Consider the following 12,751-nt stretch of genomic DNA (forward strand, 5'->3'; position numbering starts at 1 on the left):
GAGCCAACAATATAATGTGGAACCTATGAAAATGGTTTAAAAAAAGTAGTTTCATCGTGTTACAGTGTCGCAATGACTGTCTTTTTGCAGTAAAGGACCTGTCATAGTTTAATGAGAGGGAAGATGAAATGAAGCGACGCAAGGTTAGCTGCATTGAAAACAGATGAGCGCACGTGCAATACAGCTCCAGATCAGGGCGAAGTTCACGGGATTTTGTCCACAATAATAAGAGCACACGTTTTAACATTATTTTATTATTTAACACTCAGTATTTTAACTTAAGTGCTGCAAGCCATGCATACAGCACCAGACATGACAGGTTTACGCAAAACAAGTACTTTAATTAAAGGAATTCCTTTAGCTTATTGCCGTTACTGTGGCAGCCAACAACAGCACAGCTTAACCCTCCGCACATTTTTATATTTAGCTAGCTACATTGAAAAAGTTTAAATTCAGTCAATCTTTTTTACCCCATTTTAACATGGATTTCTATGGAGACCGGTGTAGATGTCGGGCAAGATGGCGGATAGCAGCGGTGGCACATAATATCCGCGTTCTGATTGGTCAGATCGCCTGTCAATCAAGCTCCCTGCGAAAGGTCAATTCAAACTCAAACTAAATCCAAACTCCTAAACTACCACCAAGTATTCTTTAGTCTAAGAATCCATCACAAACACACCATGCGTTTCATTTCCAAACTCACCTGCTGAGGTGTTCAGAGAAAACAAGCACTGACAGGGCTTTTCACCTTCCCTTTAACAATGAGCATTTAACAATTACTAGGAGGGCTGAGAAATGATCACCAAGTACCATCTTATCTGACACCAGTGGCCCACAAAAGACAGAGCCAGATTGATTAAACACTGCAAATTAGCACGAGACCACAATCCTATAAAAGCACAGTTGGGAGTGGAAGGTTTTGCATGTAATCTACTGCAAATTCGCAAATTAAAGAACACAAAATGACCAGTGCAATCTACCAAGAGCAGCGCAAATTAGCAAGTATCGCAGCCAAGTCAAATGCAAAATATGTTGACAGTTTTTGTTCTCAAATTCCCATAAATTTACTATGAGTGAGTAGTGAATGACATTATTTAAATACTCTCCTCCAAGACCAAATAATTTGCCAATAATAAGGTTGTTATGAAAAGTTAGAGTACTTGGTTACACAGTGTCCAGTTCTGGAGACAAAAATTGTTTAAAACAAGAATAATTAAAGTTTAACATTCATTGTTTGCCATCCCCTATCAAGCTGTCTTTTAATTAAAAGAATGAAACAACATACTATTTAACTCTATTTTGTATTCATGCAATGCCATTCAATTTACACTGGTCTTTAAAACGTAGTGAAATTCATATCACCAAGTGAAATAGATGCCCGTTTTATATATGCTAATTAAAAAGCGGGAGGCACTGAGACTGACACTGGCTTGTAGGACACGAAGAGCAAATAAACCACAGTAACACGTCTAACCCAGATTTAAACCAGCAGAGACCTGTAGGTCAGGATTAGATGACGCATACAGATCCGTTATAGATGCTTCATGTGATCCACCCCGTTTATGAACACATGAAACATACACTGAAACTTCAGAGTACTTGGTTACACAGTGTCCAGTTCTGGAGACAAAAATTGTGTTTAAAATAGAATAATTAAATAATTAAGAATAATTAAAGTTTAACATTCATTGTTTGCCATCCCCTATCAAGCTGTCTTTTAATTAAAAGAATGAAACAACATACTATTTAACTCTATTTTGTATTCATGCAATGCCATTCAATTTACACTGGTCTTTAAAACGTAGTGAAATTCATATCACCAAGTGAAATAGATGCCCGTTTTATATATGCTAATTAAAAAGCGGGAGGCACTGAGACTGACACTGGCTTGTAGGACACGAAGAGCAAATAAACCACAGTAACACGTCTAACCCAGATTTAAACCAGCAGAGACCTGTAGGTCAGGATTAGATGACGCATACAGATCCGTTATAGATGCTTCATGTGATCCACCCCGTTTATGAACACATGAAACATACACTGAAACTTCATGTGTGCTGTTACTGTCAACTCCACACGCTTCATGAAAGTTGACTCGTGAAACATTTTTTTTATTCACGTCTAATAAACTGTATATGTATGTGATGTGTATGAAGTCTGATCAAGTAACGTTAGGAGGTTAAAATTCTGCAGCGGATTAAACTCGGATGAGCGTGGCGCGACACTCACAGCAGAACACTTCAACTGTAACACGATAAAGGTGAAATATATTACCACTATCGTGTTAGTGAAAACTAAAGTTTTACTTACTTTCGAAGAGTTTGATAAGTGACAAGCGGTTCGAGTTGAACTTTTCTACCGGACTCCCTATTACAGAAAGAGACTGAGAAACCGGGTAAAGCGCACTTATAGCTGACAGAGGGGTTTTCTTTTAAATGTCACTCCTCATATGGCACGATGCAATGCAGGATATACAATTTTAGCATTATAATATGGGTATACGTCACTCAAGTGTTGATTTTAATCTTATACAACAAGTACGAGTTGGTAAATGGTATTAAAATTCAGGCTTTTGAACGTATGTCACCCCCCAGAACAGAGATGGTACATTCAGTTACGTTGCAACGAAACATTCCGTCCTCGTGCCCGAACTAACAGCTGCATATTATTAATGCGATTAATACATACTCAGACAAAGGCTATTATACCAAACTAAATTTGTATTTTATCATTATATTTTCTTTTCAGTCACTCTTATGTATTAATTCTAATAAAGTACTTCGAAAATTGAAATTAATTATTTTCTAATTTTAAATATCTTATACATATACTTTTATAATCAGAATCTTTATTATTATTATTATATTTTAGATGACTTGACAGAACTCCAAATCAATAATATCAAATGGTCTGTTGAGCAGTTAGCCCAAAAACAGCTCGTATAATAAATAATAATCTGCAGCGACCCATAGGTGTTATCTCAGAGCGACACAGAAACACTGTATTATTTGTCGTTAGGACACATATGCATTTAAAGGTGCCATAGAATGCATTGATACAATATTTTAAATTGTTCTCTGATATCTACATAGAAGGTATGTGGCTTAGGTAAGGGCAAAAAATCTCTAGAAACGGTTTTACATGTCCATTTACAACCCTATGATTTGTCTCTAGAATTAAATGGTCTGTTTTTACCTTATTTGGAAGGATCATGAATAATAATATTAAGTTCTGCTCTGATTGGCTGTTTCACAGTGCGGCTCAATGTTGAGCTCTGCTCTGATTGGCTGTTTCACAGTGCAGCTCATTTCAGTAGCTCACACAACAGGAAGGAAACACAGGGAAAATATATATTTCAATACTGTCTCTTGCAGTTATATCGTTGGGTAATTATACTGTATATAAAATGCGGGCATCAGGGAGTTAATATGCGGGGCATTGAAACTGCTTTTGAATGCACGATCGTTTTTTACTTTCACTTTCGAGATTTGCGATCGCATGTGCTCTGTGTGGCTCACGGTATGTCATTTCCATGTACAGAACTGTTATTATTCAACTATGCCAATGTAAACACAGTTTTCTATTCTATGACACCTTTAAAGTGTTGTATTGTAAATACAAACATAAGGGCCTATATTTATTACAGGTTTCTTGAAGGTTGGTTTCTACCAGGAGTGGGGCTCGAACCCACAAGGACATGCGTCCATTGAATCTTAAGTCCAACGCCTTAACCACTCGGCCATCCTGGTCTCCTGCTTGCAGCACTGCAGCAGGGAGGGTCATTCTGGCACCACGAGTACGGGGTCGATACTTTTAACATTTTCATATCTTTTTTATCCCCAAATATGTCAGCAGTAATATTGTCTGATTAAAGTAGTAGACATTTTTTCCTGTGTCCTCAGTATCCCTTTTCATACTTTAGTTGTGCAAATGTAAAAGCTAATTAGACTTACAAGCTTTAAAAAGTGATTGTTAGCATAAACAGTCAGACACATTAGCATCATGTTACTGATACAGACATACAGTCTACATGTAATACGCTTCCACTTCCACAAAATTGTTGTTTTAATAATTAGAAATGCATCTCGGTTTAAATGTTCTCTCACAAGCTACTTTGTTGTTACTTTGTTGTTTATCTACTTTGTTGTGTGTGTTGTAAGTGAAAGCCCTTGGTTTGCTCACTGGAGTTGTGGATCTGATTTGGAACAATTTAATGTTAAAATGGCTATAGAAATAAATCTGAATTTAAAGGCATTTCTTTGACAAATTAACCAATTTATAAATAGTCACTAAATGCAGGAATAATCCTTCTGGACAAATGTTGGGTCAAGTGTCTTGCTGAATGGGACAGTAATGATTATAAACAAATATCGATATACCGTAATTCTATTAACTAGTTGTATTTTGAGATTTCTTTTAATCCCACATTATGAAGTATATAGTTTGGTTATCAATTTTCACTAACATCTTGTCTTTGAATTTACTCAAATATTTTTCAATCTCTTAGTTTAGAGCACAATAAACCTTCTGTCAAGAGTGGGGTTTGAAACCACATGGACATTTGCCTTTGGATTTTAAACACAACACATTAACCACTCAGCCATCCTGATCCCATAAAGCCATTTTTCAAATATTGATGAAAACAAAATGGAAAGGGCGAAATGATCTGAGCAAAACAGGGTCGCTGTTTGGAGTGAAGTGAGACAGTCTTGTGCTCCTTTAAGCACATCTTCACCTTGTAAAACCTACTGTTCACATTCTGGATGAACTCAAGTCTGAGGTTAAATCGCACATTAACCCTGTTTTGGATAGCCTAAAGCTTGTACCAGGAGTAGGGCTCGAACCCACGAGGACACTTGTCCATTGGATTTTAAGTCCAACACCTGAACCACTCTGAACCTGGTCTGAAACTGAGTCTTATATGGTTATTTTTCAAACATAGAACAATGTAAAGGAAAACAGCTAATCATAAAGCATCCTTAATTAGGATGGCCACATTCTAGTGAATTGATCTGAGTGGCTTTTTGGAGTGGAGTACGACCATTAGGTGTTCCTATGACAACGTTTTTACCTTTGGGAAAGGTTGTGTGCTTGTTCACATTCTGGAATAAGTCCAGCCTGAGACTAAACGTTATACTAACCCCATGAGTGGTCTAAAGCTTTTACCAGACGTGGGGTTTGAAAACAAGCACATTTGTCCACTGAATCTTAAGTACTGTACAACACATTAACCCTTCAGCCATCCTGGCCCCATGGGGATGCTAATATGGTCATCTTTCAAATGGAAAAACAATTAACCATAAAGTGTCCTTAACTGTTGCCACATTCTAGCTTATTGACGTGGGCAAATCAGAGTGGCATGAGACAAGGGTTCTAGTGTTCCTTTAACAACATCTTCACCTTGTGGAATCTGTTGATTACATTCTGGATCAACTCAAGTCTGAGGCTAAACCTCACACTAACCCCTGTTTTAAACTGCCTAAAGCATCTACCAGGAGTGGGGTTTGAACCCACGAGGAAATTTGTCCATTGGATCTTAAGTCCAACACCTTAACCACTCGGCCATCCTGGTCTGAAACTGATCCTTAGATGGTCATCTTCGCAAATGTAGAACAAAGTATGCAAAGTAAAATAGTGAATTATAAAGTATCCTTAACTAGGATCACCATGTTCAAGCTGATTGATCTGGAAAAAGCAGACTGGCTTTATTCAATTTCAATTCAATTCAATTGGCGGCCATCTTGGTCTGTTTAAGGAGTCTTTTTTTTTTTTTTAATGGTTCTGGTTGGGCCAGAAGGCCTTTGAATGTCTTATGTGTGTAAGCAGTTTGGAGAACTGATGGATGGATCAATGTTACGAATTATATGTTTAGGTTTGAGTTTTCTAATCTTTCTTCAAGAGTGTATCAAAAGTTGATCCATGGTAATAATTACTCATAAAGTGCTCTTAACTAGCACCATTTTCCATCTGATTGATCTGGACAAAGTGGCAGTACAGTTTTACATCTTTAAGAGTGTCAGAGAGCATGTTTCCAAAGTGTTAAAGTCTGCATTTTGAGCTATTCTATCATTAAAGGGTAAAAACTAATCAAGGTGATGACAACTTATACATTTTCTATATAAAATAAAAAAATGAACCACTTCATCTAAAATGTAAGAAATTGAGAGAAAAATATTTGGTGTAATATAGAGGAGCAAAGCCTATAGTGAATGAAAACAATTTTAAATGAACACTCTAAAAAATGCTGGGTTAAATATAACCCAGCGCTGGGTTATATTTAACCCAGCATTTTTTAGAGTGAAAGTAGGAAATGTTAAAATCAGTCAAATATCATATTTAAACACAAAAATAATTATATATGACAAATGTGGGTTATATGTTGCTAGTTTTTTTGTTTTTTATTTATTTTTATTATTTATTTATTTTTATTAATTCATTCATTCATTATTTATTTAAAGCATTACGTTTTCTATTAGCTGCTTCTCTTTAAGCACTGTACTTCAACCTGTACCAAGCATTCCTGCTGGGGATGGGTGGCAAAATCACACAACATAACTTTAGTCATTAATTATACAAATTCAGGTAACATTTATAAGTCTTTTTTATAAACCTTTGCTTTCATTTGAACCCAGTTGTGTAATCTGTCTGCTCCACCAGAGATATTCAACATGGAATGAAAACTGTGCCAACCAACTCATGTGCCAACCAATCCTGGTCTTCTCAACAAAATCCCTAGAAATGGCTCAGTGTTTCTACCAATGCTATGTTCAATTATTCACATTTGCCAGGCGACATTTCATCTCCCCTGAAACATCTGCCCCTTTTTAACAACCTAAAAAGAGGTGTTATGTTAAATAATGTCCATCAAGCTTCAAAAGTAACTTACCTCGACAGAAATCCACACATCTCTGAAACGAGCATTCAGCATTTCTCCAGATGCATTTCACAAGCAGCTGCTCATATGTTCAGCTGTGAAATTGGGTTACATTTTAAAGGGGTCATATGATGCGATTTCAATTTTTCCTTTCTCTTTGGAGTGTTACAAGCTCTTGGTGCATAAAGAAGATCTGTAAAGTTGCAAAGACTAAAGTCTCAAATCCAAAGAGATATTCTTTATAAAAGTTAAGAGTCAGCCACGCCTACCTAAAACGGCTCGTTCTAACACGCCCCCACATATCTACGTCACGATGTGGGTAGATTTGCATAACACGGCCCAAATGTTCACGCAAAGAAAGAAGGCGTAACTTTTATTCTCGCTGTAGTATTGTTACCGCCGCCGCCATGTCGTGAAGGCGCTGTGTGATTCGTTGCCACTGGATGCAACGAATGCCTCGTTTATAGTGGGTTTTATTGTTTTTGAATCATTGCTCGGGCCTGACAGGGCATCATCACAGTATGGTAAGGGGCGTAACATTTCCGTCACACGCTTGAGGTATTCGGCCAATCATAACGCACTGGATAGCTGGCCAATCACAGCACACCTCGCTTTTCAGACCGATGAGCTTTGTAAAAATCGACGCGTTTCAGAAAGGCGGGGCATAGAGGAAAAACAATAATGTACAGTATGTGGAAAATAATGTGTTTTTTGAACCTTAAACCGCATAAACACATTTCATTACACCAAATACACAGAATAATGTTCTTTTTAGCAACGTCATATGACCCCTTTAAAGTCAATCCGACTGCGCGCGCTGCACTACCCTGTGATGAGGACGCACATCAGTGGAAGAGAGAGATAGCGAGTGTGACTTCAGTCTGTCGAGTGCGAATTCAAGAGGAGCAGATCACTCTGTTTGAGGAGTTACAGGGATATTCTGTGTTCTTGGGTCTTCACACACTCTTGGCTTTAATATGACTGTTCTACACCTGTGTTTATTCGCGACTTTTTGGAGAGCTGTAAGTAGGCTATTTAATGTTAAACATTTGCTACGTATTTAATTTGTACAAGTGACCATTATGTAAAACTAATTATAATAGATTTCTGTCAGAACGAACAGAACTTGTACCGTCGTTTTTAATGTCTTGCTCAGTTTTCTGCAAACGGTTACTGAGTTGCGCGCATCTATAAGAATACATTTTAGACGCTTATGGTAATATTGTCACGAATGCGTCTCTTGTAAAAATCCTAAAGGCATCATATTGAAATTTTTATCATGACGTTAAACGTAGAATTCTGACAAAACCCGCATCCTTTCTTTTCCACTAGAGATAGAATAAAAAGAAAACTGTACCAACCGTTTGATTCCTATTTCAGCCCATTACACTTAATTTGAACTGACTGATTTCATATAATAATAGAAAAATGTAGACAAGCGTGACTTTATTTTAAGTCATATTGGGCAATAGAGATGAGAAGCATGACTTTTTTAAATCTGTTTACAACTGTGGATTACTTTAAAAAGCTGATGAGCCAAGTCACCCACTAATTTAAACAATTTTTAATCTAGTCTGTAGATTATGCTGATTAATGTGCATATGGATTCATACTTTTCCCCCCATCAGGTGCATGCTATCCATCTGGACTGTGCTATTATCTCCCAGTTTATACAAGACCAAGAGTTCTGCATCCAGACTAGGAAGAGAGAGATCAAGAATCAGTCCCAACAAACAGGTTGTGACAACATTATCATACACACACACACACACACACACACACACAAAAAATCCTAAAGGCATCATATTGAATTTTTTATCATGACGTTAAACGTAGAATTCTGACAAAAACCGCATCCTTTCTTTTCCACTAGAGATAGAATAAAAAGAAAACTGTACCAACCGTTTGATTCCTATTTCAGCCCATTACACTTAATTTGAACTGACTGATTTCATATAATAATAGAAAAATGTAGACAAGCGACTTTATTTTAAGTCATATTGGGCAATAGAGATGAGAAGCATGACTTTTTAAAATCTGTTTACAACTGTGGATTACTTTAAAAAGCTGATGAGCCAAGTCACCCACTAATTTAAACAATTTTTAATCTAGTCTGTAGATTATGCTGATTAATGTGCATATGGATTCATACTTTTCCCCCCATCAGGTGCATGCTATCCATCTGGACTGTGCTATTATCTCCCAGTTTATACAAGACCAAGAGTTCTGCATCCAGACTAGGAAGAGAGAGATCAAGAATCAGTCCCAACAAACAGGTTGTGACAACATTATCATACACACACACACACACACACACACACACACACACACATATGGTTCTTGTGGCTGGACAGGTGGGGAGTTCATTGGTTGGCAGCTGATGTGTTCATGCTCAGCTTGGCCTTAACTAAAGATGATTATGTGTGTTTGCCATGCGGAAATCTTAACCGTGTTACTGTAATAAAATATAGTCAAGGACAGGAAGGAAATGGTCTTCTGAGCAGACCTACAGCATTTACCCACATTAAAGCTGTGGTTCTCAAATGGTTTTGTTAAAGGAAACAGATTTATAAGTGCTTTCTTCTCCATTTTCCCAGCCAGTATGAGGTTCGTTCCATTTTATTATTTGTTTTTCTTGTTGTTTCCGACTCGTTTCAGATCAGACCTTACATTTCTGGATCACGACTCTTTTTTTTTTTACTGTTTTACAGAAATACTTCACCCCAAAATGAACATTTGCTTAGAATTTACTCACCCTCAGGCTATCCAAGATGTAGATGAGTTTGTTTTTTCATGGGAACAGATTTTAGAGAAATTTAGCATTACATAACCTGCTCAACAATGGATCCTCTGCAGTGAATGGGTGCCGTCAGAATGAGAGTCCAAAAAGAGGCCATCAATTAATGTCCTGTGATGTGGAAAGCTGCATATTCGTAAAAAAATAAATCCATCATTAGGGCATTTTAACTTTAAACCATCTCTTCTGGCCAAAATATGAGTCCATAATCCATCGTCTTTCCCCCATTGTCCTCTCACATCAAAATTCACCCACATATTTGTTTAGAACATTTTGGAATCGTCTTCATTGTAAACAGTAGCCAGAAGAGGATGAGAAAATTGTCAGCAAATTTTAATTTTTTGTGTAAACTATTCCTCTAAGAGAGAGCAATTCTTTAGTGTCATGTTAATAGATTATTACAGTATTTTCCTTTATAATGTATAACTGTTGAATAACTGACAGACAGTCTGGGAATAGCTAAGCACTGTGGGAAATATCCCCACAAATGCTCTTTAGTGCAGTCAAGCATACTCTCTGAAGTATATAATATATAATAACTGAAGAGTTATTATTAATCTGAAATGAGTTTTGATTGGGGTTCTGATTGCGTTCCTCCCTAAGACTTGTTTAAGTTCCATGAATAGAATTTTGTTAAATAAAACTTGCACAGCCAGACGGTTCAACCCACGGGACAGATGATAATGATGTTTTTACGTGGCAGCTTGAATCTCCGGAGGTCTGTGTTCCTGCTTGACAATGTGTGAGTGGAAAAGGAGATTGTGTAAAGAATTGCCGTTTTCTGCAGTATGTGTTCAGATATGATTTATTTGAGCTTTCCTATTTAGTCAAGCTAAAATTCAGCAATATTGTTATTATGGAATCCATGCTGGTTTATAGGACATTTTCCGTTCTCTGTTTGAATTCAAACAAAAATCAGCAGAACAGGAAAGCTTCACTGCAGAATGATTTGACGAGAAGTGATTTGAAGGATAACAATTTAATCAAATTAATTACATAATTTACCAATTAGTTAATCAAATTAATCACATTTGTGCATTTTGTACATCAACATTTGCAGGGGAAAAAAATCCCAAATAAGTCTTTAGGGGCTATTCACACACGACAAGTTCTTGTATTCGGTCTGTAGCATTTTTAAATAACTGATCCATGTACACAGACTGTCTGTCTGACTGACTGTGATGTCTGACAGACTTTGAAAGGACATGTTTTCCTCTCAGCAGTGGCATACAGGAACAAAGCTGTCTATGTCTATAAGGTAATATGCAGTACTCTCTTAAAAAAAATAAAACGTACAAACAGGGTTTTCCAGCCAGATGACTCATAAAAGAACATTTATAAGATTGTATAATTATATAGCCAGGAGGGATGCATTTTACCTTCTTTAACAAATAGTACAGTGACCAAAAAAAAAGAAAAAAAGAAAAAGAAAAATCAATACGAAGGTAACTAAAGATATTTTTAATAAATAAAAATAATAAAATTATATTATAATAATAAATAAAATTGTTTAAAAATGTAAAGCAAGCAAACAAACAAACAAACAAATAAATAAATCTATTAGGTAACGGTCTAATCAGATTCAATTATCTATGCTAAGCTACAGCTAAAAGTGCTACCGCCAGACCCGGAGATCGGCTGAATGGATTCGAAAATGGTAAAACTCAACTGTTTAACTCTAGGGGAAAATGAGCCTATTTTCAAAAATAGTGGAGTGTTTCTTTAAGGTTTGGCTGTTCAACATGACCCCAGTAGCCCCTGCTGGTAGAATATGAAAGTGAAAGTGTAGTGACATATGGTCAAGTATGGTGTCCCATACTCGGAATCTGTGCTCTGCATTTAACCCATCCAAGTGCACACACACCATGAACACACACCCAGTGCAGTGGGCAGGCAATGCTGCGGCACCCATGGAGCAGTTGGGGGTTCAGTGCCTTGCTCAAGGGTCTCACCTCAGTCGTGGTATTGAAGGTGGAGAAAGTGCTGGTTAGTCACTCCCCCCACCTACAATCCCTGCCAGACCTGAGACCCGAACCCGCAACCTTCAGGTTACAAGTCTGACTCTATCCATTAGGCCATGACTGCCACAAAATGTGAAAAAATATGAAATAGAAATACATTTTTCCTATCTGCTGATTCACATTGCAGCTCAGATAAAAATGGCCTCATTAATTTCAGAAAGCATCTTCTAAATACTATCCATCAACCTTCATATCTGCAATTTTTTGTTAAATCTGCTGAAAACTTGCAACTGCACAAACTGTATTCATGAGTAAATTTGCAATGCAGTCATGCCCTGAATTTTTTTTTTTACCTTATGTTTTTTTTCCTCAAAGTATTGTCATACTCCCAAACTGAGTGTAAAAAATGAATGATGCTATAAATAACTGTAGGCATGTAGGTCATTCTGCAGCAGAGGTCTTGAGTGTCTTAAAGACGCTGATATAGTATAACTGTCAGACTTTGTTCCGTGTTTTGTGTGTGTCTTGCTCCCCATGTGCCTTCCTATGCCCATATTTGGTTAGTTTCCTGTTCCTGTCCTGATTAAGTTCATTTGTCCCAGGTGTTTCCCTTGATGTTTCATTGCTCCCAGGTGTGTCTCGTCATCCCCTCCTCCTGTGTGTATAAATAGGGTTCCCTGTGTGTGCTCCAGGGTCCGGTATTGTTCATGTCATGTATAGCGTGAGTGTTCCTTTGTGTTTATTAAACCCATTTGGATTAATGTACTCCTCGTCTCTCTCCGTTCCTTGCTCCACAGTCCGCTCAGCAGTGCACCCGTGACAGAATACCGGACCAAAACTGAAAGTAAGCGGCATCCCTTCCCCGTGTTTAATTATCGTGTTTTTGAAAGTTTTTTGTTTCCTGGCCCCAGAGCTCGCTCCAGTGTTGGCTCCAGCCCCAGAGCTCGCTCCAGTGTCGGCTCCAGCCCCTAAACTCACTCCAGTGCCAGCTCCTCGAAAGCGCTTTGCTGTGCCTGCGCCTCCCGAGCGCCCTCCAGTGCCAGCACCACGTATGCGCTATCCTGTTCCCGAGTATAGCCCAGGAAGGGCTCCTGATCCCCAGTTCAGCCCAGGAAGGGC

The 12,751-nt window shown here is 37.7% G+C and overlaps 2 protein-coding genes and 2 non-coding genes across 8 annotated transcripts in view; 1 reads left to right on the forward strand and 3 right to left on the reverse strand.

Annotated features, from left to right (window-relative positions):
• The window catches only part of LOC107655868 (elongation factor 1-delta-like), a 24,623-nt gene extending 22,223 nt beyond the window's left edge, over window positions 1-2,400 (reverse strand). For 4 of the 5 annotated variants that reach the window (XM_016443475.1, XM_016443474.1, XM_016443472.1 and 1 more), the window contains exon 1: window positions 2,311-2,400. The gene's annotated coding sequence lies outside the window, so the exon portion shown is untranslated. Of the gene's footprint in view, window positions 1-703; window positions 754-2,310 lie in introns of all 5 variants that reach the window. The other variant, XM_016443471.1, reaches the window with a different exon arrangement.
• Window positions 2,401-3,666: 1,266 nt separating this feature from the next.
• trnal-uaa (transfer RNA leucine (anticodon UAA)) lies at window positions 3,667-3,749 on the reverse strand. Its single transcript has one exon. It is a non-coding gene; the product is annotated as a tRNA-Leu (tRNA).
• A 1,740-nt stretch (window positions 3,750-5,489) lies between these two features.
• trnal-uaa (transfer RNA leucine (anticodon UAA)) lies at window positions 5,490-5,572 on the reverse strand. Its single transcript has one exon. It is a non-coding gene; the product is annotated as a tRNA-Leu (tRNA).
• Window positions 5,573-7,797: 2,225 nt separating this feature from the next.
• ghrhra (growth hormone releasing hormone receptor a) overlaps window positions 7,798-12,751 on the forward strand; it is a 27,506-nt gene continuing 22,552 nt past the window's right edge. Inside the window, exons 1-2 of the mRNA XM_016443435.1 lie at window positions 7,798-7,896; window positions 8,503-8,611. Of these exons, the coding sequence (XP_016298921.1) occupies window positions 7,852-7,896; window positions 8,503-8,611 (154 nt within the window). The 5' untranslated portion in view covers window positions 7,798-7,851. The remainder of the gene's footprint in view (window positions 7,897-8,502; window positions 8,612-12,751) is intronic.

The sequence above is a fragment of the Sinocyclocheilus anshuiensis genome, unplaced genomic scaffold, assembly GCF_001515605.1.
Source record: "Sinocyclocheilus anshuiensis isolate Anshui unplaced genomic scaffold, SAMN03320099.WGS_v1.1 scaffold1373, whole genome shotgun sequence".
Lineage (NCBI taxonomy): Eukaryota > Metazoa > Chordata > Actinopteri > Cypriniformes > Cyprinidae > Sinocyclocheilus > Sinocyclocheilus anshuiensis.